Source organism: Glycine soja, chromosome 18, assembly GCF_004193775.1.
Source record: "Glycine soja cultivar W05 chromosome 18, ASM419377v2, whole genome shotgun sequence".
NCBI classification, from domain to species: Eukaryota; Viridiplantae; Streptophyta; class Magnoliopsida; order Fabales; family Fabaceae; genus Glycine; species Glycine soja.
In genome coordinates, this window is record NC_041019.1 from 52,002,867 (window position 1) to 52,029,015 (window position 26,149).

At 31.9% G+C, this 26,149-nt stretch overlaps 3 protein-coding genes across 6 annotated transcripts; all 3 read left to right on the top strand.

Annotated features, from left to right (window-relative positions):
• Positions 1 to 3,512: 3,512 nt before the first annotated feature.
• Positions 3,513 to 5,558, top strand: LOC114394552 (delta-like protein B). The gene is made up of 4 exons (XM_028356163.1): positions 3,513 to 3,819; positions 4,308 to 4,585; positions 4,963 to 5,024; positions 5,113 to 5,558. The coding sequence occupies exons 1-4, from the start codon at positions 3,635 to 3,637 to the stop codon at positions 5,326 to 5,328; spliced, it is 741 nt and encodes a 246-aa protein (XP_028211964.1). The 5' UTR covers positions 3,513 to 3,634; the 3' UTR covers positions 5,329 to 5,558.
• Positions 5,559 to 7,539: 1,981 nt separating this feature from the next.
• LOC114394550 lies at positions 7,540 to 17,664 on the top strand. Of its 2 annotated transcripts, XM_028356159.1 has the most exons (14): positions 7,540 to 8,069; positions 9,202 to 9,260; positions 10,268 to 10,385; positions 11,117 to 11,190; positions 11,591 to 11,659; positions 12,587 to 13,159; positions 14,231 to 14,766; positions 15,023 to 15,087; positions 15,179 to 15,258; positions 15,391 to 15,495; positions 15,816 to 15,955; positions 16,051 to 16,179; positions 16,760 to 16,912; positions 16,999 to 17,664. In XM_028356159.1, the coding sequence occupies exons 1-14, from the start codon at positions 7,877 to 7,879 to the stop codon at positions 17,135 to 17,137; spliced, it is 2,433 nt and encodes an 810-aa protein (XP_028211960.1). In that variant the 5' UTR covers positions 7,540 to 7,876; the 3' UTR covers positions 17,138 to 17,664. The 2 variants fall into 2 exon arrangements, with proteins under 2 accessions (XP_028211960.1, XP_028211962.1); XM_028356161.1 differs by lacking the exon at positions 9,202 to 9,260.
• Positions 17,665 to 20,482: 2,818 nt separating this feature from the next.
• On the top strand, positions 20,483 to 24,343 carry LOC114394553 (probable E3 ubiquitin-protein ligase RHB1A). 3 transcript variants are annotated; one of them, XM_028356164.1, is made up of 5 exons: positions 20,483 to 20,626; positions 21,493 to 21,674; positions 22,764 to 23,130; positions 23,270 to 23,379; positions 23,856 to 24,343. In XM_028356164.1, the coding sequence occupies exons 2-5, from the start codon at positions 21,612 to 21,614 to the stop codon at positions 23,868 to 23,870; spliced, it is 555 nt and encodes a 184-aa protein (XP_028211965.1). In that variant the 5' UTR covers positions 20,483 to 20,626; positions 21,493 to 21,611; the 3' UTR covers positions 23,871 to 24,343. The 3 variants fall into 3 exon arrangements, with proteins under 3 accessions (XP_028211965.1, XP_028211966.1, XP_028211967.1); XM_028356165.1 differs by having other exon boundaries at positions 20,493 to 20,626; positions 21,490 to 21,674; XM_028356166.1 differs by lacking the exon at positions 20,483 to 20,626 and adding an exon at positions 20,681 to 20,858.
• The last annotated feature ends 1,806 nt before the right edge of the window (positions 24,344 to 26,149 follow it).

A 26,149-nucleotide genomic window follows, 5' to 3' on the forward strand; every position in this document is an offset into this window, starting at 1 on the left:
CATTAATGAGTATTTTCAGGATATAACATTAAAACAATCTTAGGTCAACTCAACCTTTTTGTGTATATCTGTATTTTTATTATAAAAATACAAAGTATTTATATTTAGGACATGAGAGATCTAAGATAATTAAACTCTAAACTATTTATAAAATTTTTATTAACATTTTTTTCTTTAAAAAAAGATATACTTATAGTTTAGCCTTTTTAAATAATTCCAATAATCATCCAGGGTTAAGCCTAATCTTAGAAAAGAGGATTTTAGTCATACATACCCATGATATAGAACATCAAAATAAAATAAAGAAAGAAATCAAATTTGAAAAGAAGCGAAAGAAAGACAATATCTGCTACAATAAAATAAGATTTATAATTCTTAAACGAAGCTAAAAATTGTAAAATAAAGAATCTGATGTTGGGAGATTCCCACATGCACACTGTGAGTTAAGCCTAATTTTAGATCTAAAATTAGGTATGGTAGAACTTCAAAAAAAAATAAAAAAAGAAATCAAACTTAGAAGAATTCAAAAGAAAATAAAAAAAGAAATCAAACTTAGAAGAATTGAAAGAAAGTGAGGTTTGTCTTGTATATTTTATCTCAATATTACTCTTAGTCAATGAAAAACTTTAACATATCTTTTTTTACTTATAATTATTAGCTAAGACCATTAATAGGTTAAAAGTAACTCCAATTATATAAGGTGACTTTTCAACACCATACAACAACTTCAATGCAACCAAAAATACACAAAAGATGTAGCAATGTCATAGAAAAATTCAAAAAAATATGTACAAAACTAAGCCTAAACTATCAGGAAATGCATGCATGCTGGTAATGAGTTTTTGTGCCAGAGAGTTTTTCCTAATACTATGCATATGCATGTGGCATTAAGTAGTGCCCCCAGAATGTCCTATTGAATGAATAAATAAACAAATGCAATGAAAATGATCTCTTAGGTTTGGAGGTTGATATAACAACTCGTGAACTTAATATTATTCATCGACATGAATCATATTTTTTCTTACCAATCTCTTCTGTGAGACTATGACAACAATAAAGTAAGAATTTAAAGTAGTAGTATTGCTCAGAGGAAAAAAGTCAAATATGTTTTGCAGAATTTAATAGTGTTTGATTTTGTGGTACATTGAAATTTTTTTATTGCCCTAAATATAGCCTACGTTGCTATTATGACATTTGGGCTCTAACAAGACCATTGGGTCAATTGGAAGCATATCAAAGCTCAAGCAAATCTTAGGCATTTGTTATATCCATTTCCCTTTTTGGCTAAGTACACTTTCCTTCTTCTTTTTCAAAAGTCAAACTACGTAAATGACCTTTTTCTTTCAAAACTTTACGTCAGAGACACTTCTCTCTTTTATCCCATTCTTTTTCGCCAAATTTGTTTGCTCTCTCACGGTAAAGACACTCCCCCTCTCTATAATGTTGTTTTGTGCTTGCTGCAAGTCCTCTTAAACCCTAGCACGTTGGGTTTCAATTCGAAAACACAACCAACGAAGCTTCTATCAATTCAGCGAGACAAATATATTTGTTCATCCCAATTTCATTTTGGAATCTCCAGAACTTTGTATTTTGTATATTGGAAAGTACTTTCTATAATAGAAGATATCTAAAATAATTTTGGAAACTACTTTCCAGAATATATTTGTTATATTCTGGAATTACTTTCTAGAATAATTTTAGAGATTTTTTTTAATTTTATTTTGGAAAATGCTTTCCGGAATACATCGAGCTTGATCGTTCTAGAATAAAAAAATTGAAAAGAAAGAAACAAAATTCCGCGCATGTATCTGATTTCTCACAGTTTCAATCATCATGTATTTTTTTGATGATCAAAGTATCAATATAATGGAATGATGTTTAGGTAAAATTTTAATGCCTTGATCAACAAAAGAGGGAAGGAGGGAAAATTCATGAGAAAGGATGAAAAGGGTTTAGAGATTGTTGGTTGTGGTTTCAAATTGAAACCCAACGTGCTAGGGTTTAAGAGGGCTTGCAGCATGCACAAAAAAGCTTTATAGAGAGAGGGAGTGTATCTGACGTGAGGTTTTAAAGGAAAAAGGCCATTTATGTCATTTGACTTTTGAAAAAGGGAGGGGAGTGTGCTCAGCAAAAAAGTGGTGCGGATATAGCAAAAGCCCAAATCTTACTTAAATTTGTGCTTCTACTGTTGGGTGTTGCGCACGGTACCAGCATAACCTGCCAAATTTCAATTTTAGGTTTTATACCAGCATAACCTGCCAAATTTCAATTTTACGTTTTATAAAATTGATACGAATTACGTAATCCATAAATCTCATATGGATTTTTTAGAGAATCCATAAATATCATATTAATCTGTATGAGACTTACGAATTGAGTAATCTGTAAAGTTTATGGATTGACGGATTGTCTAATTCATAAGTGAGCCATATGATTTAAAAAAAAAAAAATGTTTTATAAATTAATTTAAAATTAATGGCTCAAACAAGAATCAAATTTGTAACTTTTGCATTATTAACACAATCCTCCACTGAGTTAATAGGTCAATTATGTTATAAAATAATTAATGTCGCTATATATAACACTAAAATTTTTAATGTATATTTAATGCGCATGTAAATTTAGATAATAAATTTTTTGAAAATTAATTTTGTTATAATAATTAATATGTTTACATATATGAATTTTTATGAAACCTATGATTTTTATTTAAAATTTATATATGTAAAAAATATATTATTAGATCAAAATTAATTATAATAAGATCAAAAAATACATTAGTATATTTATGTTAATAAATCTATGATTTTTATTTATAATTTATAAATGTAAAAAAATTAATTATTAGATCAAAATTAATTATCACAAAATTTATTATCTAAATTTACATGTGCATTAAATATACATTAGAAATTTTAGTATTACATATAGCGACATTAATTATTTTATAACATAATTGATTTATTAATTCAGTTGATTAGAGTGTGGTGTTAATAATGCGAAAGTCACATATTCGATTTCTGCACGGACAATTAATCTTAAATTAATTCGTAAAACATATTTTTAAAAAAAAATAAAAAAAAATGTATGGGCCACTTATAGATTGCCCAACAATCCGTATCAATTTTACGGAAAGGCAAAACGGGTGCTGGGTAGCAACTGGTAGGTGTGCGCACCAACAGCCTTTACTTTTTGCTCAACCCAATCCAGTTTTTACAAAAAAAAAAAGTAGTTAATCTTACTCCCTTAAGTTCCTTGGATCAGACTCCATAATAAAGTAGAACACAACCTGGTTTGACTTCCAAAATCCAAATAAACACCACATGCGAACTTTATTGTCAAGAAATGCCATTGTTGACCTTGAAAATTCCAAGTTCTAACAATTAATATTCAAGGATTAAGGATATTGTGAAGCCCAATATTGGTAAACTAAAATTAAAATTTCCCCTTTTTCACATATTTAACTTCTCTTCCAAGTTTGAGCTCAGTAGGCACTAGTACCAATCCATCACAAATTTTCTAATCTTTGCTTGAATCCTAAGTAACTCTCTCACGGATCTTAAACACTGTATCAACGAAAAAGAAATAAAAAGTGAAGGAAAACTCTCTCTCTCTCAAAAAGAGAATCTTCAAAATGTCAATCACAACAGGAATATGTCAAGTAGTTGCTGTTTCATTGCTTTTGGGATTACTGAGTGTGTATTCCTTGGAATGTGATGATGATCGCTGCAAAACTGGGCTGTGCAACAACACTGGTGCCTGCATTTGCAACCTCCCTGATCCTTCCACCATCTTGAATGGTGATAGAACTTTCTTCGGGTAAAAAACTGAGTTCAACTTCCAAGCATTCATACTTCGTTTAATTAATTTCTTGAAGCGAGAAATGCCATATCTCATTATTTTTAGCATTAATAAAATTAAGGGGTGGGAAGGAAAATTTTGTGTCATCAATTAGGCCTATCAAAGTAAAAGGGTCTTACTTTTTAAAAAATTAAATGAAAAGAATTCCAATATTGCTTCCGATGATCATATTTAAATCAAGGTTTTAAATTGCGGTTGATATCGTAGTTTCGTCATGATCCTTGATATCGTAGGAAATTATAAACAAATGTGACCAATTGTGGTCGTGTTGTGGTCATTGTAACCCCCAAAACCTTAACGTTGTGACCGAAATTGAGGCGTAGACTGTTTTTTAAGACCTTGTTTGATATCATATCCTGAATCTTATTAGTATTAGTCTTTTTGATTCAACATTGATTTTGTCAACTTTCTGAATGAGATTATTTATTGGGGGCCTGAGGCTATAGGGGGAAGTTTTGTGACGAAGAAATGACCATGTGTGATGGGACAAACTCCTTCTGGTGTGAACATGGGGCAACTTGTGAGGAGATTGTTCAAGGAGAGAAGTACTCTTGCAAATGTCCCCTAGGATTTGCTGGGGAGCATTGTGAGCATTCTGGAGCACCCTGTGGTCATACTTTTTGTTTCCATAATGCTGAATGCTTGGCTGAAACAGGTGATGTTTGCCAGTGCCCTTCTGAATGGAAAGGCAGTGCTGATTGCTCTCTTCCAACCACACCAACAGGTTCTACTCTCCCTTCTTCCTTTCACAATTCACAACCCAGTTTTGATTCTGTTGAAGTGATGAGAGTTATATGATAATATATACTTGTTTTGGTTGTTTTAAAACATGCATGTTTAACCATTTGAAATATCTTGAACAATGACTTCAAACTCTGTCCAACTTACAAGCTAGAAGTTTTGATCTTGCATAAACATTCCTCTAATTTATTTTATTTATATACTCATCCAAACATGCAAGAGGTTTTTAATTATGCTAATGGCATTGAATAAAAATACCCTAAGTTCTGAAGAATCTCAAATGCATTATACAGTTAATAGTTACTAATGTGTTAGAGAACTTAATATATTAAGGCTTACCCTATAGATTTTCTACTACAGATTTTTACTCAATTTCAACTGACACAAAATCATCTAAAGTCAGCAGCAGCAGTGACTCCAATGTGAGTATGATAGAAATTTTCCTTAGATCTAGTTGTTCTTATTATTCCATCCTACAATTTGATAACCATGTGCTATTGCCAATTGCAGAAGGCACTGGCTGTCTTGGCAGTTTCTTCAGTGGGAGGAGCTGCTGCTGGTGCCATTTATGGCAAGAAACTATTCAACAAGAAAAAAAGAGAGGCAAGGTTCCAGCAATTATCTGAAATGCAGACTCAAGGGATATTGGATGGTGATGGTGATGAGGAGGATGAAAACCACAATATGGTACCCCAAAGGGTCCATGGTGATATTTCACACAATTAGTGGGCACTTCCTTTTCCAGCATCAGAACATTTTAGCACTCTTAGCTCAAGTAGTTTTTTTTGTCAGTTTTCATAATTGGCAGTAGCATTTTATTTGGTAAGCTTGAGTAGTACTAATATTTATATGATTGTGCTTAATAAAAAGATGGCATGCAAGCACATTTTTCTAGTTTTAGCTACCAAGGATCTTAAACCAGAAAATGCATGGGCTTATGTTCGTTTTGTCCAAAATATTTCCCATTTTTCTTTCTTTAGCAATTTGCTTAGGACATCTTAGGGGAAATTTGGTTAAAAAAGTTGCAATCTGGAGAAAAATAAAAGGCTGAAATTGGACAATGAAAATGCTAAAAACACCTAAAGTCCAGAGAAGAGGGCTGAAATAAAAAAGGAAAAAAAGTTGTTAATTTGAAATTTTCTTACTTGACCCCACTAAGGGTTAGAAGAGGTACATACTAGTACCAGAATGGTGTCCATAAGGGTTAGGGAAGATATTAATTAAAGTGGTTCTCTAAGTACTTTTTTCAAGTTTCATAAATAAATATCTCAATCAAGTCTTCTTTAAGTCATCCAAAATTTTCCTCAATAGGCATCCTTTCCTTGAGATAATGGATGGGGATGACACCTACCAGGTTTGGGTGGGGTAGTATAATAAATAAATTAATGATAATCATTCACGTATTCATATATGAAAAATATCCGTTTTTATATTTATATATTGTGTGGGTAGTAGTTTTAATGTTTATTTCCATATTCTGTGAATATCTATTACTTAAAGCTATTACCCACATTTTAGTTTAATAAAAACATTATTTCATATTCTAATTATAAAGATAAAACTAAAAGGTGGTTGACAAGCAATGCTCTTTGATTAGTGAATTTGAAAAAATGACTTTGGAGCCGGGATGCAACAACATTACCATGAAAATGGAAATAATAGACAGTATCACAAAGGAGCAAATGTAAGAAATTATTATTTACCTAAAAAGGGTTAGAGAAGGGGTAATAGAAATTGTTATTGTTACTTATCACATTTAATGCATTTGTTGTAGTGTAATTCTAAAAGTATTCTTAAAATTAACTCACCAATGGATAATTGGAAAATCATAAAATTAATTCAAGTTACATTTTTTTAGTTTCTTTCTCTAAAGCTATATTATACTTGTGCAGAAAAATAAAACAAAAACAAATTACGACAATAAATGCTATATAACTAGAAAGAAGTAGCATGAATTCCGTTACTAATTCACATAGTTGCACAAACTGGGAGAAAAGAATCTTTAACATTGAAAAAATGTCGTGTATAAATAGAGATTCTTTATAAATAAGAATCACATATGCACACACATATAAATAATAATTAAAATGCACATGTTACTTGAAATATGAATGCCTATATTATGTTTTTCTTGAGAAAATAAGAAGGCATTCAGTTAAACTTATTTAATACTTGATTAAATAAGGATTGAACACACATAAATAGAGTTTTTTTTCTTCTTAAAATAAGGATGTACATATTATCTAAAATAAGGATACTCATCATAATTTTCATACAAGAAACCTATTTAATATATATATATATATATATATATATATATATAATATTTTTTATAACTATCATATTTTAAATATTTATATATCTATTTATTAACATATACTTATATAAAACTAAAAATAATTAAGAAATATATTTTAAAAAAAGAAGAATAATATAAACAAATTATACATGCATAACACTCGTGCACGGCATGAGTTTTTACACTAATATTTACATTTTTTTAGAAATACTATTTACACTACTATTTACATATATATTGTAGAATTAAGTATATTTTTATTACTAAAGAAGTCCTTATTTAATATATTCTTAACAATTTTATGATTTAAATATATTTTTAGTTGTTGAAATTGAGTGTTTTTTGTTTTTCGTTCATATAATTTTTTTTTAATTCTTGCACATTATATTTGTTTTTATTTTTAGAGCTTAAAATATTTTAGACAGCATGTTGAATAATAATAAAATATTATTTAAAGTGTTATAAAAATAAAAAGAAAAAAATATAATTTGTAAAAAATAAAAATAAAAAATAATTTTATAAGAATAAAAAAAATACTAAATTATAAAAACTAAAAATTTAAGTCTAATTTTACTCTCCCTCTTGTTGTGTTATTTTTAGTTTTGTTCACATGCAAAAATAGCATTTGTTCTGAACATTCCAAAGTCCAAACAGAACACACAGATCCGGTTGATTAACCGAGGTCTAACACCTTCGACTCAAGTCAACCCAACAAGACTTTTAACTAAGCAAACAGCATCATAATCATATTCATGGTATCATAGATTTTGTGTCAATTGTGTGATTATTTTTTTTAAGTACATAACCCCTGACTCATAATTCCCACTCTCTAGTTGTCTTCTACCACATTCCCCACTAACTAAGATTTCTCATTATTATCTAATTAATTAATCATCCACCAACACCCTTCTGCGTCACTCACTTTCTGGCGTCTGCATGATCTGAGAGTGAGAATTGCCTCAAAATCACTCCAACATGGGTTTCAATTTGATTCTGTGGTGTCATCATCCTAATCTGGTTCTCAGTGTTTTGGTGCTCTTTTCCTGTTCCTTTTGCCTTTTCTCTGCAAATGATGAAGTGGGCACTGGTGAAGGTGAAACCTTTACTGTTTCAAGCTTCAGATACCCTGCGACTAGGCTCAGGCCCTTTGATTTGCGCTATATCAGAGGTGAGTGAGCCTATTGGCAGTGACCCCTTTGTTCTTAGTGATTATTATTTGTCTTGTTGTTCATGAAGCACTATCTAGTCTGATTTTTAATGGGTTGCAATTGGATTTCAATGTAAAGGTGAATTTTTTGGAGAATAATTTTCCTTTGATCTTTCTTCGTCTGCTGAATTCCTAAGGATTATTGTTGGTCTGGTTTTCTATATAAGCCTAAGGAATTTTAGGAGACTGGCATCAATGTAACTGTTCTCTTTTTTCTTGTTTTATGCTATGAAGGAGTTGATTTTATTAAATTACCAGACTTATGCTTTTCTGTTAATAATTCTGAGAGAAATTTCAGGGTGCATTTACAGATTATATGGCAGTATTTTATCAGTGTAGCCTTAACACTGTAAGAACCATAAATTGACTTGAAACATAGGATATAATGTTATTTGATTGGGTGTTTTTCATTTGTTCTCTAATGCATTAAATTCCATAGTACATTTTCTGATGCATTAAATATAATGCATTCTAACTACCATCATTAGAATCCCTATATGAGCAAGAAATGGAAAATAATCAACTGTGTCATTTACTTTCGCTAAGTTTCAGATGGAGACAGAGGTGAGATAGTATCACCGAAGAAGCTAAATTTTTTCCCTTCCTTCTGTTTTGGTTACTCAATTAGTTATATGGTTTTGAATTCTTTCATTTTTTTACAAACCATTAAAGATTAAAAACAACTCATTTTAGATATATAAGGATTTTTTTTCTATCGGCAAATGTTAAATATTAGTTTGTTAGTTTTTGTTCTATTGGCAAGAGGGATCGAAACCGCAACCTTTCCCTCCTTCCCTTCTTTCTTAACCACCTAATCAACCTTATATCTCCATGATACCGAGTCATAAAAATTTGGAATTAAAATTCGAACTATATTAATAAAAAATTATATCTTTTAAATGAATTAAAGTTTTGTAAAAGGTTCATTGTTAAAAATAATCTGAAAAGAAGTTTAATGTTAACTAACACAAAAGTTTACTAAAATTAGCATTTTATCCCCTCGACATGCATGGAATAAATATCTTTTTATAGATATATAAGGAATTGATGACGTATGGATGATCTTGTCTTTTGATGTTTTCTATTGCTCCAGTTGACTTGCCGCCATGGTTTTCTGCACTGTCTATAGCATTGAACTCAGATGTAGACCTTGTAAGTATATTCAAACCTCTTTGTAGATAGGACCACTTTAGAATGAAAGTGATAGGGACTTGGGTATTATGGAGTAGCTTGGCTAGGTTTTCCCCCTTTGACAGTAGCTTTCATGATGTGAATCTCCCAAGGTTCTTATCAATTAGACAATTAGTATCAGAGTCTTCCACCATTTTCAGCTGCAAGCGAGCAGTGATGCCAGCATTGCAGTGTTCTCCTAGGACTAGCTGGGTCAGTGCGCAATCAGCTCGCATGAGCGTTGGGGGTCTATGTAGTGTGGTGGGATGTTAGGATCCAATTGCAAGGCATAGGACTTGAGTCCCACTTGCGAAGTATGGGATTTTATTGTGAGGTTTATAATGCCTTGGGTTCTACAACCACAATGGCCAGCCTTTAAGGGAGGGTTCCCCAAGTGCTAGGGGATGCTTATAGTTGGTATTAGAGTTGTTGCCAATGTCTTGGAAAGGGCTATCTATGAAGAGGCTGACCAGAAAGACATCATAGAATGCAGTCACCGGGGCATCAACTCTTAGGGTTGGTGCTATGATAGAGGACTTGGGTATTATGGGGTGCCTTAGTCCCGCATAGATAAGTATGGGATGCTTGACAGAGTACATAAGTGGTTTGGTTCTCCCCCCCTTGACAGCTAGCTTTTGTGGTGAGATTCTCCCCCATAATACCCAAGTCCCTATCAGATAGGTAGCATCTATATGATGGTTGTGACTGTTGGATGGTTCCATATTTCTCTATTTTGATATCTCTTGTTTTACAATGCATATTGTATGACATAAAAGTGCAAATGATATAGTTCTTCGATGATAAAAAAATTCTATTTATATGCCCCTTTACAATTTTCTTCTTTTATGTAACTTTTTAAATTGTCCTTGCTGGCTGTGCAACAGAAAAAGTCCATGGAGTTCCCTTCAGGATATTGTCTTTCCTTTTAATTGGATCTAGTTTATTTGCTTTCCTCATTTATTCATACTTCATAGACACATCATTTTCAGGATGTCTCAAGAATTGAAAGGGTTCCAATGAGCACATTGCCAATAATATGCTTTAGAGATGGAAGTCCTCCACTGCCAGATGCCTTAAATACATCTCTGAAGGATTCAGCCACCTCTGGTAGGGGACCCACCTTAATACATTTAACTAAAGTTAATTGTACTACTTTTTCTACATTGAAGTTCAAGAACATAAATTTTGTCTTAAATTTCTCTTTAAGAAGTATTTATGAACTCATTTTGTGAAAGGCCAAGAAATTGCATTTTAGTATACCCTATAATCCATCAATATGATTGAAATGTTGGAGCTCTACCAAGTTCCCAATATTTATTAAATTAGTGTCTTAATTTCTAAAGGAGAAGGTTCTTGTTTTGACTCAACTGAACATGTTCAGTTTTTCCACCTCTTTCATTAATTTACATTCTCTACTATGATGATTTCTTTGGTTATCATGTAATGGATGGTACTGAACTCATGAATGTATAATTTTTTTTTGTTGCCTGTTGTTCTTTGTTTCAAAATGCTTTGACAGTACTACTTCAGAGATTTGAATCTTCTATCCCTTTTCCTTTCATTTCCCTTGCAATTGAATGTTGATGACTTATTAAAAAACTAACAACTAAGAGTGAAGGTATTTCCATTTAAAAGAGAATTGTTCTTGCTGATTTGTCATTATTCAATTAGAGGGACAGGAAAAGGGAGACAACAGATTTCAATTCTCCCCTTTCACTTGTTCTCCCTCTCATTGTCAATCTCCTTTGCTGACAAGAAAAAATTGAAAAATATCTTTTTTTGAACTTTCTAGTGCCATCTCTCTATTATAAATACTTTCTGTTTCCCATTTTCTTTAGGTATAAATGATCTAGATGTGGAGCGGTGCTTTCCTATGCAGAAAAATATCACTATGAAACTGACAAACAATCAGGTATTGTTATGGGTCCCTTTTACATGAAGCATTATTTGTTAGTTGTTTTTATTGGCATTGTGTCTTCTTGCTCAGTGTCTCCATTTTCTTTTTTTAACATAGAAATACCTGCCTTAATATTGAAATTCCTATTGTCATGGATCAACTCTCTTAAAAGTTTAAGCTATTAGGTGAAGATAAGCCAATCTTCGACATGCCCCCCTAGAGCCTGTTAGGGCTTGAAATGCAGACTATGTACTTGCCCACTCTACCTTGAGCAATGGTTATTATGTGATGGAACAAGATTAATTTTATATCTCTAACACCCTTATTATTAGTTGGGAAGGGTTAGTTCACTAGTGAATTTTGTTTTGTTCTTTTATAATATTATAGACAGTAAACATAACAAATTATTCTTCAGATATCTCCAGGTGTTTGGTACATTGGTCTTTTCAATGGCATTGGACCTACAAGGACGCAGTCAAAGATGGTAAGGTTTATTGTGCAAATGTTACTTTTATCCAAAAGAAATATGAACATTCAAAGTGTGTTTCATCACTGTTGAAAAAGTTTGTTATCCTTTACATGCTCTCTTCTAAATACATTTATACACTGGTAGGGCTAATATAATGTTGGCGAAGTTACTACCTTTTTGCAATACTGTGCATAACTAAATAAATTGTATTTTTGTTTTTTAATCACGATTTTGGTGGTGGATTTCATTTGTTACTTTTACCCCTTTATTGCCAATTCAGTTGACAACATTTATAAGTTTTAATCAATGTTATTGTAATCTAAATCATCTAAAATAATAATATTGTTAATAAATACACAATTCAATCTGTGATTAATTAAGTTTTCTGCAAATAATACTTTAAATATATAACTATTGTTTGGAAAAAGAAGATATTGTGATTATTATTTAATTTATTTTTATTGTCTTAATGATAGAATTTTCAGCCAATGATTTCTGTTCTTCAAGTGAGTCCTCTTTGGAGTAAGATAATTTCCATGTTTCAATGTGGGCGTATACTTGTGATTTTTTTCATTAGGGGCTTGACATTTGAACCAAATTTAATTGTCATTCGCATGAAAAATCAGTGTAACACATAATTTCTTTGTAAACCCACTTTCTTTCAAAGCCAGTGGAAAGATTCTAAATTCAAAAACTTAGAAAGTGGGTTTTAAGGCCAAGAGAATAGATTGCAATTTCCAGAAATGGAGTAGTACTCTGGGCATACAATGTCAGATTGGATAGTAGCTCTAATATTTGATTATATTGTTTTTTGTATTCGTTCCATGCTAAAATAAAATTCTGTAACTTATTTCTATTTGACTCATCCTATCTCTCGTAGCAAAGGTCTTGATGCATTAACCACATATGGATGGATAAACAATTACTTCTCTGTCTCTGCAGATTATCCGTGGTCCATCATTTTCCTTCATTGCTAATATAAGTGTGGAAGCATGCACAAATTCAATGATGAGGGGGGATTTCTGTAACAGTTCAGTTTATCCACTTTCATGTGCAGAATCTGATGTCTCTAATGCTTTGGAAGCTAAAATGAACAAGTCAATGTTGGAAAGTTTGGTGACCTGCAAAAGTAATTTTGAAGCTTTTTGTGTTCATGAAGGCATGCCAAACTTCTTCTCCCTGGATATTATGAATGTGGCAGAAGAAATTATCATTACGGCAGCAAATATCAGATTCAATGTTAGTCGATCAAATGATATTAGTTTAATGTGTTTTGTCCGCCATGGTGCAATGCCTTCTGTGACTTCGAATGATTATAACATTAATATTGCTAAAGGCCCACTGGTTATTCATTCACCATTAATTGGCCGTTGGTACATTAGTATAGTGCCAGTCAATCTTACAAAGACTCAGGATAACAGTGTAAGAGTTTGCTATTCAGTGGAATCTCAAGTGCTTCAATGCCCACTTGGGAAAGCTGGACCAAATTGTACAATGGATAGCTACTTGCTTCAGGTAGTATTCTAATTCTTTGCATGATTCTGTCACCTTAAGAGTGCGTTTAGATAGAGAATTTTAACTGAGAAAAGTAATTTATTAGAGAATTTGAATTTCTGTAATCTAGAATTCATTGTTTGGATGTTTTTTTGTGAAGAATTTAAAATTTTGGAATTTTAAAACAGAATTTTAAACAACTAAAAATCTGGAATTTCAATTTCCTTCTAAAAGGTGAGAAATTGAAATTCTCTTCTTACAGTCTTCTTCAAGAAACACCGTCTGAGTTTGTGGAATATCGATCGGGTGTGAGCGTAAAAGAACACGTATAACTAGCACACCAACTATATCTTCTCTTTTTTTTTCATTCATTTTTTTCACCCTCATAATTTTAATTTTTTTTATCCAAATACAAAATTTTGAAAATAAAAGAATTTCAATTGAAGTATTTGAGATTCTTAGAATTTAAAATTTCTCATAATTTTAAATTTTCCCATCCAAACACACTCTAAGAGATTTCTTTGTAACATATGACAATGAACTCTAAATTGTGTTCATGTGATATTCCTTGAGTCTACAAAACTGCATTTTAGGCTACAAGTTTTATAGGTAGAATCAGAGTATGATCATATGTATCCATATCTTGTAAATCACAAAAGTAAAAGAACATTAAAGTATTAATATAAACTTTCTGTTAGGCTGTTAGCAAATTATCCACTCTGGCAACATCTGATATGTACACTGGTAGAGATGAATGTAGCATAGGAATGTGAACACCATTTTCACTTATTGGCTTCTTCACTGGGATAAATTTCTTTTTGATATCTTTGAGATTCAAAATACTTTATGCTCAATGCTTAAAGAAAAGGGTTCAAGAGTTTGTTCAGGTTATTAATACTAATATTACTCGTATAAAAATTAAAATGCTGGTGTTTTTCACCAAGGAAGTACTATGTACTACCAACAGGATACTGAAATATTAGTTTTTCTTGGTTGGTTAATACTAAGTGTAGATCAGTTCTATTTCTTGATGATTAAAAATATTTATGCACTGGAATAAATTATTGACAAGATTAGAATGGTTGTCTGCAGACATTTGTAAGGAGAGGTTCAACCCCCTTTGAGTCATATTATTTACCAGTTGTTGGAGGAGCATCGTATGATTCTGCCAATTTCCCTCTCGAGCCACTTTTAGACGACTCATCATACAGTGGAGAACCTGATAACATTTGGACTTACTTTCTTCTGAACATTCCTCGTGGTGCAGCTGGAGGAAATATTCACATACAGCTATCCTCAGATATGAAGATCAGTTATGAAGTGTATGCTAGATTTGGTGGATTACCATCTCTTGATAGCTGGGACTATTATTATGCTAACAAGACAAGGAGGAGTGATCCATCTATGTTTTTCACACTATATGACTCAAGTGATAACAAAGTTAATTTTTATATTATGTATGCTAGAGAAGGAACTTGGGGTATTGGTCTAAGACATCTTAATACCAGCAGTGATTCCATGAAAGGGCTTACTATCATGTCTATTTCACTTGAGCGATGCCCAAAACGATGCTCCTCTCATGGAGAATGTAAATTTTCTTTTGATGCTAGTGGATTGACATCGTACAGGTTTACCTTTGGCCCTTTGCTTGTTCTTAATTTATCAGTGGTGTTTATGTTTTATTTGTTTTCTTTATGTTGTTAGACATGAACCAAGAAAGTCCTCGGCGAAGACTTTCTTGGTTCTAGACACCTTGGTAATGATTGAGACACATGGCAAAAAAATCGAATGCCGTATTGTGGACTTTTCTGGTTGCATGTTTTGCAATTGTTCCCCAACTTATTAAGGAGTTGACCATTTTAAATATTTACTTTTTGCTGTCAGCTTCTGCTCTTGTGATCGAAACCATGGAGGCTTCGACTGTAGCATTGAGATTGTAACACATCAAGGTGATTGCTCATTTTTCATATTGACAAAGTTGGTTCATTTTGCTAATATGGTGTACAAATTCCTTAATCCAGTTATTAAAAATTTGTATAGGACATGTACGGCAATCAATTTTTCTCATTGTATCAAATGCTGCAGCCATACTTCCTGCCTACTGGGCCCTTCGGAAGAAGGTGGTTCTTTCCCTTTAGTATTGCTACTATTGATAACTCTTATTTCATCATATAGATTTTTTTAGTTGATACAGCACCCATAGTTTCCCCTTTTTTATGGTACAAAACCCACAAATAATTTCCTTTGTGCAGGCATTAGCAGAATGGGTTTTATACACATCCAGTGGGATTTCAAGTGGACTATATCATGCGTGTGATGTAGGAACCTGGTGTGCATTGAACTATAATGTCTTACAGGTTAGAGCTTCACCTCCAGTATTACTCTTTCTGAAAATATATAGAGAATTTTTGGAAGTAGAAATGTTATGCCATTGGCATAGGTGCTACAAACTTAAATAGACCATTGTAATTTGACTATCTAATGGAATGAATTATGCTGTGGAAGCATGAGCCTTGGGCATCAATCATATTTAACATGTATACATGCTTGGATGGATGAGAAGCAAAAAATAGATTTCATAGAATGACCGGTGACCCTAAATACAACATAATACAAAATGGCTATATTTATGTTTCTGAGAATGTAAGTACAATGGCTTTACATATCAATGTTTCAGTTCATGGACTTCTGGCTCTCTTTCATGGCTGTGATTAGCACTTTCCTTTATCTAGCTACCATTGATGAAGTACTTAAGAGAGCAATCCACACAGCTGTTGCTATCCTTACTGCCCTAATGGCTGCAACAAAAGCAACCAGGTACATGAACTAGTAGACTGGCAATTTAGGCACAGCCAACCAACCACTAAAGGTGTTTAAGTATTTTTCATATTTATCTTTGCTGAATTGTGCAGGTCTTCCAATGTTATTCTTGTAATTGTGATTGGTGCTCTTGGTTTGTTTATTGGATGGTTGATAGAAATCTCAACAAAGTATAGGTCCCTTTCCTTTTCAATTGGAATCTCATTTAATTTCTCTCACTGGTAAGTTCTCTGAACTTAGATATAAATTTGTTTCAATAAGATATACAATATTATATTGATTTACAAACAACACAGTAGCAATTGATGGTACAATGAATTTTTTTTTTATAAATTTTTTATGCATTCCCTGCCTATTCTTGGTTAGTCATTGTTGTGAACCCACCCTTAAGCCCCTCATTGTTGGGGTTGATTGGCATGATCTAGCTCTATGCTACCGTATAGAGTATGTTCCCTAATTCACTCTAGTAAGTTGCCCAAGAGTGTCAAGTTAAATGGATCTAGGATGATTCACTTCTGGAAATGATGCCAAACAAGGTAATTTATGGAGAAAGCTACTGTTGAGATATTGACAGATATTAGCAGATATTAGAGATACTGATCAGATTTCATTGTTTGCCTTGGTTCTTTGCTAGTTTCCTTAGATAGCTCATTCTAGTCCCTAAACTTTAGGTATTGAGATTGTGTAATTCATGTATATAAATATTATATGTGATAGTAATGTAAATATAACACAATTATTCATTCTCTCAAATATTACATTTATAACTAAATAAGTGATAGTAATGAACTTTAACTGCAGTTTCCAAACTATAAAGCAGTGGCTCTATAATCTTGTCAAGACACTTTTGAGACGGTACCACTGGGCATTTGCCTTGGCTGGTTTTCTTGCATTGGCCATGGCAGCAATAAGCTGGACACTTGAAACCAGTGAAACCTACTGGTTTTGGCATAGGTATTACAAAATTACTACTATCCTCTTTATTTCTCTCTCGTTTCGTCTTCCCTGCCTAATACTACTCTCTTTTGAAATGTTTACAGCATTTGGCATATTACAATATACACATCTTCTTTCTTCTTCCTTTGTTCAAAAGCAAATATTGAGGATACTGAGAATCAGCTTCCTACAAATGGAAACTATGAATTGACTCATCAGGATTCACTTCCAAGAACTGGTTAGAATAAAGTAAATGGAATACCGAGTAATGGTTTATGGATACTTGCATAGTGTATACACTCAATCAACACCCTTCATTTATCCCTATCTCTATTTTCTTATCACATCATATTTCTTACTACATCTACACTTTTCTCTCTTGTATCTCTTTCTCTGGGTGTATGTATATTGGGTTTGAGTGTCCATAAATCATTTTTGTTAAAAATTTTGGTGTTTTGAGGCAAGTTGTGGAGACGGCTCAAGAATGTGTGGCTACTGCTATTGAATTTTGATGCCAAAAACAATGACCAAGCAAAGCAGTCTCTTGTAAATCTTGCAGCATAAGGTTTGTTTCTGCCATTCTTTATAGGATAATTTTGGCATGACTGTGTCTAGGATAAAGAATCAAACTACGGATATATTTTTGTCATAGGATGAAGGAGCTTTGTTCATGTAATTATGATTTAGAAGTTAACTTGCCTTTGAACTGTATCATATTTAGAGATCTTTCTTATAAAAATAACTCAACATGATAGATCTAATTTACGCCAGCAGTTTCTTTATAACTTGCTCTAGTTCGATATTTTATGAAAATTAAAAAATGGAGAACTTTGCAACACCTATGAAATATAAGGTTGACATAAAAACATTAATAAAATAAAAAAAATAAAATGATATTAACATTTCGATGATATTTTTAGAAGTCTAACAAATGTTCCTTTTGTTTATTATGTATGAATCTTCTAATTCTTTTTATTATCCTTATAATTATTATGTCTGGTTTATTTTATTTTATTTTACATCAATATTTTGATAATGTTATGTGGACCCAAGTTCCGCCGTCCATGCACACAGCTTTATAAAATTCAAGTGGTAGCTGAGGAATTATTTGAAAATTCAAATAACTTATACCAGTACAGAAAGAATCAAGCTCAAAACAAAATTGTACTTGAATAAGAGATTGCATTTATTTTGTTAAGCTAATTAATGAGGATTTCGTCATCTTCATTTGTTTTTAACTCAGGAGTCATCGAGAAAAAAAAAATTCTTTATACAGATATATTATAGTCTGTAATCTTTGTGGTTAGAAATAGACCAACCTAACCTAATTCATGGGGAGTTGAGCAACTTATTAACCAATTATTATTTATTAGGTTCTCCCCCACAAAACAAAAGCTACCTATTATGTCAGTATACAAAATATTTTCTTTGGAAAGTAACAAAATACTTGTTTCCTCGATGAATTCAATTTAGGCACAAGGAACAAAATTATTTTTCATATTTACGCCTGTGTGGATGTTTGCTCTCTCTTCTTCAATTTCTGCTGACCAATACAAAAAAGTGAAAAAACACAGAGCAACGTTGGTCTTCTTGTTTACATTTTGCAACTCCTAAAACCTAAACCAAATTCAAAACAGATTTTGCAAGTATTTGCCGGAATAAATGTATTCACAATTTTTTTTTCCTTCGAGGTTTTTAATATTGATGACTGAAAGTTAAAAGGAAAAATTGTGAATTACATTCATGCTTTTATACAGATGTTGTGTCTAAATTTCTCTTCTTTATTTTCTTGATTAAAAATGATAATATTAAATAAATAATTAATTTGACTAATTTTTGTGGATTGAAAAGATTTTTCTTTCGTCAATCCCCCCCTCCCAATTCATATTTCACACTTATATTATTGTGAAGGAAATTCTACCATTTTGGTAATACATATTATTGTAAGGGGAATTTCTTGCATTTAGAAATATGAATTGATAGAAATGCACTTGTCATTTTTATGTCTTGTTGCCATGGGTACCTCCAATCAACTTGATCAGAGACGCATCTTGCTTGTTGGATTATAATTGTTGTTAGCCTAAAGGATTTTTGCCCATGGTAAAGATTAAATATGAGATTTTTCACTAAATAGATGATCACCACAGTGTGTTAGCATAAGGTGTCTAACCACTACACCAATCAGTCGGGTGATTGCACTTGTCATTTGTCAATATGTTAAGAAATTTCAATTCATTAATAACTTTTTTATTAGCATAAAGTCGTGAAACATAAGTTATTCTGTTTGTTTGAATTCCAATTCACTTGTTGTAGTCTTTATCTTGTTAAGCAGCCCTGACCCAGTGGCTAAGCTAGAAAACTATTTGAGTTGACTTCTGTGGTAATTTCTTTGGCTGCAATGAGAAAATAAAAACCAAAGCAGCAAAAAAGACAAACACCTTTACCAGTTTATGTAAGTGGGGATCCTACTAAAACACGAGAGAATAGGCATAAAAGTCATGATAGGATTGAAATGTTACATAATAAAAAACTAAAACAAAGATGGGTACCATAAAAACTCATAACATGTCTAAGTAGTTGAGGTTTTAAAGTTAAATACAATTAAAGTAATTGATAAAAGGAAAAAAAAACTTACCAAAAAAGCCTAATTCGACCAGGTCATTTTTATACAAAATGTACATTTTTATAATCGTCTTTCAACACTTTTTTTTTATTAAACTAAATTACCTAGAATATTCTATTCTCACAAACATTAACCTAACATTGCCTAATCAAAACTTACTTTTCAATACTCCAGAATATTCTCACAAACATTAACTTAACAATAATACTATCACTTTTTCTTTCCAAAAAAAATATATTTATTTATAACAAATTAATAGAAGCTAAAAAAAAGCAAAGAATGTAAAATGTAAATATGAATATAGTACGTAGCAGTATAAAAGAATTCAACTATTCATAAATTATTTTAATTTAACTCATGAGTTTATGTGCTTAATGAAACAAATAAATTCAAGATTTAATTTAAACCTATTTATTTAAATAAGAAATTAACATTAATAATTTGTAAATATATATCTGTGTATTCTTTAAAGAGTTGTAATTTTATTTATACATATGCTTAAAGGATTATAATTAAATCTAAAATAATTTTATATTCACTACTTACCCAACTCTAATTTTTAAGATGTATATTTTAAATAAATAACCAACAACCTTCTGTACAAAATTCTCATATCTTCATCATCAAAATTTATTGTTTTATTTTTCGAAGTCATCTCAGTTATTACAAAATTATATAGTATTTGCATTTTATTTTCTTAATACCATGCTTGATAACTGTTAAATTAATAATTTTAAAAATAATTCTGGGAAGAAAACTAATAAAAAATAATAAATTAATCCATTAATTTCAATTTTGTATCTTTAAAATAAGTAAATTTCAAACTTTGAAAATTTATTCATTTAAGTAAAATAAAATAAATTTTAGCAACTACTTTTTTTTTTTCTCTTCATGAATGATAAATCAAACATAAAAGTTCAGCTGTCAAATTTTGTTACTAGTAGTCTCGTACGAAAATACCACTGTTGTACTGTGTTATGTCGACGAGAATAAAACAAACAAAAAATATTCAAAGATACAGAGAACCATAACCAAAGCCATAGCCACCTTCCTGAAACCCAATTCCTCAATAGTTTCTCACCCTTCTCTTCATCTACTCTTTCCAAAAGGTAAGCTATTTTGCTTGCATCCTTCGCTTTTTCTCAGCTTTCATGGAGTGTAACTGGTCATCTACTTGCCACCCTTTTGTGCCTTGCAAATAGGGTTTTATGCTCTAAATTTGGTTGTGATGCTTTTTACTTTCCACCCTTTTCTTGTTTTTTTCAAAAGGATTGTTGTTTTGGGCTGTTTTGGTTTTGTGGGTCAAGCTGTTGTTTCCTCTGTTATGCCGTGTGTCTGATGGTAAATTTTTTGGATTGTTTCTCTGCCCCTCTTCTTCTTTCTATAGTATTGATTCTTTGGATTGTTTTTCTGTTTGTAAAGTTTATTTTTTTGATAAAATTTATATGCTAGTTCAAGTAATCTGTAACTGGGATGTTAATGGTTTTTGTTAAAATACAGTCATAATAGACATGAAGATTGATGTTCCGTGCCAAGGTATTTATGTCTATATTCTATTGCAACCATTATAATCTAGTACAAAGATTAGATGGAGTTCCTTTGGTGCTTTTGGTGTTGTTCTCCGATTTGAATTGGAGTTTCACCCCGAAAAACCTATGCTGGCTTTTAATATAAACCTTTATTACACAAAGTATTGAGGTAAAACTTTAATTCTAATTTGAGAACATTATGAGTTTTTTCTTATAATCTATATGCTATATGGCTTTATTATGTACCTAGAATAATTTCTATGGAAATCTTATGGATTCTATAATCATTTCTCAAAATGTAGGGCTTGGCTTCCTATAACCTGTTTTACCTTGTGTTTGTTTGTGTAATTTGAAATATCTATCAATGTAATTGTGGCTTTATGAAATTTAAATTCATTTCTTATGTGGATTAATCTTTAATACTATTATTTGGCTTGTCATAGCAGAATTGATGTATAAAGTCTGGTGGCCTCTGATGTGATCCCCTTTTGATGTCAAATACCAGAAGAGAATGAAACTATGATTGATTGACGTTGTTTTGATTTAACAAAAGAATTAGTGGAAAATGGGAGGTTGCTGTTGTTCTGCCAGAAAACCTCATCTGCAAGGGGCACCAGTGTATTACTATGTTAGTAGTTTTCTATCCTCTCTTACCTGATTTGTAACTTAAGACTGTATGGTAGCTGATAAGAATCTATCTAGTAATCTCATTCCATCATTTTTATTTTCAACATCCTCCCCTATTAATCATTAGCATTAGCAATGATTGAGTGAAGGACTACTTGCTGAACTGTTGAAGGAAAATTCAAACTATTTCATAATCAACTTGCTATTAAAAGCCTTAAAATGGTTGCTATAGGGGAACCACTGCATTCATAATATATGATTTCTGCTTTATTTTGTTTACAAAATTACTATTTTCATTTTTTTTTCTTTTGGATTCAATGGCCCTGAATATTCACTTAATTAAAAGATCAAACAGTTTCCTGTGTAGGAATATAACAACATGGATTTATTGCCATTTTCTGGACTGCAGCACATTTTTCTAGCATAAATATCAGATTCCTTGCAAAAAGGAGAGCTAGTGAATATTACTGTTATAGTTGAATCAAGTTATGCAGCTGACAGAATTCACATTCATGATGCTCAAAGTGAATTCTGGAAAGCTGCTACATGGATTGAATGTAGGGGAAGATGTATGGGCGGAAGCTAAATAATGGAATATTATTATTGTTCAAATGGAATTATTTCTCTTTTTCCTTCTTAAAAACCAATTCTATTACATTGGTTCTGTGCCCTCTAAGTTTTGGTGGATAAATGCAAAGGAAATCAAATAAAAATCCATACCTACCTTCATATTCAATTTGTATTTTCTATGCTTGGACTTGACTTTATGGATAGTATGCTGAAAAGAATATGGACTTGACTTGAACAAAATTGTTATGGATACTTTGCAATCTAACTCTACCTAAAAGACCTATTGTTTTTGCTCCTTCTTTCTTTTACTTCAAGGCATGATCCCCTGGGGGATGCCAAATTAGAAGGTGGCTCAGTTGAAGCATGAAATGGATTGTTTTCATTATTCTGTTCAATTTTAAAATATAAATACTTCCAGAACAGTAATCTGGTGTGGTTATCAGTTTGTTCTTTTTAGATTATGGTTTATAATTATTTGTGATGAGCTTATTATTTGAAGCTTAAAAAATCCTGTTTGCAGTGCCCACCAACTTTTGAAGAGCGTGAGTCTTTAACATCTAATGATGGCTTGAATGCTTCAGTCAATGCTGGATTTCTTGTTGGTTTGAACCTGGAAGCATCCATGCCTGATACTTTCCAGCCCCCTCCTGTGCCTCTACCTTATGATATGGTCTTGGGAGGTTCTGCATCAACAGATTCTGAATCTGGCAGAGAAACAGTTAGTAGTTTTGAAACTTCAATTACACTTGAAGATGTTGAAGAATCAGATTGTAAAGCTCAAGCCAATTCTGCTCCTACATCTCCAAAGAAGGCACAACTATCAAAATCAAATGTAACTCAAGAATTAGTGACAGAAGAAGAGGATGTCTGTCCAATTTGTCTTGAAGGTACTGTTGCTTGTGTTATTAAAAGTAATCTTTTCAGAGATTTTCCATGTTTCAGCCATGCAAATCAAGAGGAATCAGTCCTCTCTCTCCCACGTGAATGATGAGAATAATAATTTGATATATTTTTTTTTCAATGCAGAATTTGATGTTGAAAATCCTAGAAATTTGACAAAATGTGAACACCATTTTCACTTATCATGCATTCTTGAGTGGATGGAAAGAAGTGACTCATGTCCTATATGTGATCAGGTTTGGCTTTTGCATTAACTCTATTACATGAAAAGCCTCATCTTAGATTTGTTTCCAATTTGCATTAAATGCATGTTTGGTAATGCTTAAATTTGGAAAAATGATTGCTTATTTTTCATTAGTTATCTCAGGAAACTGGTAAAAAGAAGTGATTATTTCTTCAAAATAAGTTGATTCGAACATCACTAAATGTCATAATCATGTTAACTGCACCTTAATTCAGGTGCACCAAATATTGGAATTAAAAAGAGAGGTGACAAAAGTGTTTTCCCCTACCTTCTTTTCTTGGCAAACTAACTCTAGCAGTCCCAGTTAGATGCTGATTATTGATTATTTTTAACGATAAAATAATATCTGTACGACCATTTTTATATAGGAAGTCAATTATGATATTTTGAATATGGAGATGATCAATACTCTTTCTCCTTGTTGACAATAGTATTCTTGGCAATACTCTTTTTTCTTTGATGTTACAGGAGATGATATTTTGACCAGACAATGAATTAGTTTGATTGTTCTAAAATCAAGCTTGTAAAATGAATGGAAGATAGATGAAGATCATTTTATGATAATTGGTTAGATGATGGTAGCTACAGATTCATTTTCAATTCGTGGTGCATTGACAAAGTCTTCATTTTAGTAGGCCCAACCTCTAGTCACGAGGTTTTGACAGAATGCTAAACCATATGATATAGCATATCTGTTCAAATGCAATTCCTTTGGTCAGAATTTGCCCATTATTGTTAGTGAAAAAATGCAGCAATTCTCTAGATGCCAACATTCATTTTCACAGATGCATTTTTATTTACTGCTCTCCATTCTCTTGTAAAAAAATTCTCAATATTTATTTGTCTTGCCTAATTTACATTTTCATTGTGTATATATATACACTAGTGGATTCTTGGGGTTCAGTGTTTTTGCAATAAGTAATTATCAAGAATACAATAATAAGATCCTTTTCCTATTAAATTTTCTTCACTCCATTCTTTTCCATTAATACCTCCCAACTCCAATTATGAAGTTAACTAATAAGTACTGCAATAACCTTTTCTTTTTCTCTTCAATTCTTCCCTTGCTTTTTTTAGTAATCTTTAGACTTTTCAAAAGACCAAGGAAAAAAAAAGATGCTTATTTCATTTCTTGCGCCACTAATTTTTGGTGGCATACCATTTATGATAGAACCAATGCATAAGGTCAATTCCTATAGCAATTAGGATGCGATTTGAAAAGGCAGTTAGGCATTCCAACAACATATTGGAAATTCATCAAACAAGTAGCTATTTCTGTGTGTTAAACCGTCCGTGGAAAGGGTCCATATTGTGTATTGCATAATTTATGAAATTGGAAATAATTAGTCATGCTAAATCTGGTGCTGAAGAATATATGTTCCTTTCAGAAATTGATAACAAATTTCAGCTAGCAACATATATTGGTGAAGCTTATGCCATGGGACCCACCAATTGGTGATTGTACATACGAGGTCTCTTTCTTTCTCAAAATCACGTGATTGCATACATTTACCACGGCTGTTTGTGATGCTACTTCAAAAAAATTGCTAGCTGAAAAAAGTTAGGAATAATTTGTTTTAAGGATTCACAAGTAGAACACAAATGTGTAATATGGTCATGCAGTCATTTTAAACATTACACATGTATAAATATACTATAGCATGTAACTTGAGACTGAGGCATAGTGACAGTCATCTTAACCAAATTATTAGTTTAAATAGTAAAAATATACCAATACCAGCGTCCAAAATCATGCTCCTAAGAGGCATAATGACAGCATTCCAAAAACGACAGCAAAAAATGACATAAAATTACTTTATAAATCAAGGCTAAGAGAAACATTAAAAGAAAATTCACAATACAGTTTGTATCAGTATAGGGACAGAGCTAAAATTTCACAATAGCTGCACCTAATTCTTGCAATATTGCTATCAATCAAGGATCATAGCTTAATTGTTCACATTATGCAGCACTTAAAATTGTGATGCAGCACACTAAAACATTTTTGTCCAAAACACTTTCAGTAAAATGAGAAGTCCTTGAATGTGGTTTGGGGCAGGCAATATGCAGCATGTTGCTGCAAATGACCTAAATGTAGAGTGCATAATGCAACAATTGTGTAGCATTGCAGAACAGTATGTACCACCCTGTGCAAATATAGTGCAAATTATGTAAAAAAATTGATGCAATCAGAAACCAAACAAAAGACCAAAATCTTCAACCACTGGATAATTTAAGTGAAATAATTGTCTACATCAACAATACTGTCTCCAAAAAAAAACCATTGACAATAATTCCAAAATGAAAACACCAATGACCCCTAATTGTTTTCCCAAAAAAGAAAAATGTTCGCAATCACCCAAACTTTTATTTTTTTTAACAAGGGTGCAACATGAGAGGCATTGATAACTGCTAAATAATTGTATTTTGATAATAGAAAATAAGGCAAAATTGTCTTTAAAAATAATTATTTAGCAGTTATTTGCGCTTAAATATTAAAGAATTGATGTTTTGTTGAATTTTGGCTGCAGATATAAAAATTGGAGGTGTAACAAGCAAAAAGGCCAGAAAAATTGAAGAAAAGAAGAAAATCTGAAGCAGGCCCAGCCCAATACGCGCGCTAAGCGCGTGTCACGCGCTAAGCCCGTGATCTAACAGAAGTGCGCGCTAAGCCTGCGATTCAACAAAAGAACGCGCTAAGCCTGCAACACGCGCGCTAAGCTGCGATCCAACAGAAGAACGCACTAAGCCTGCAACATGCG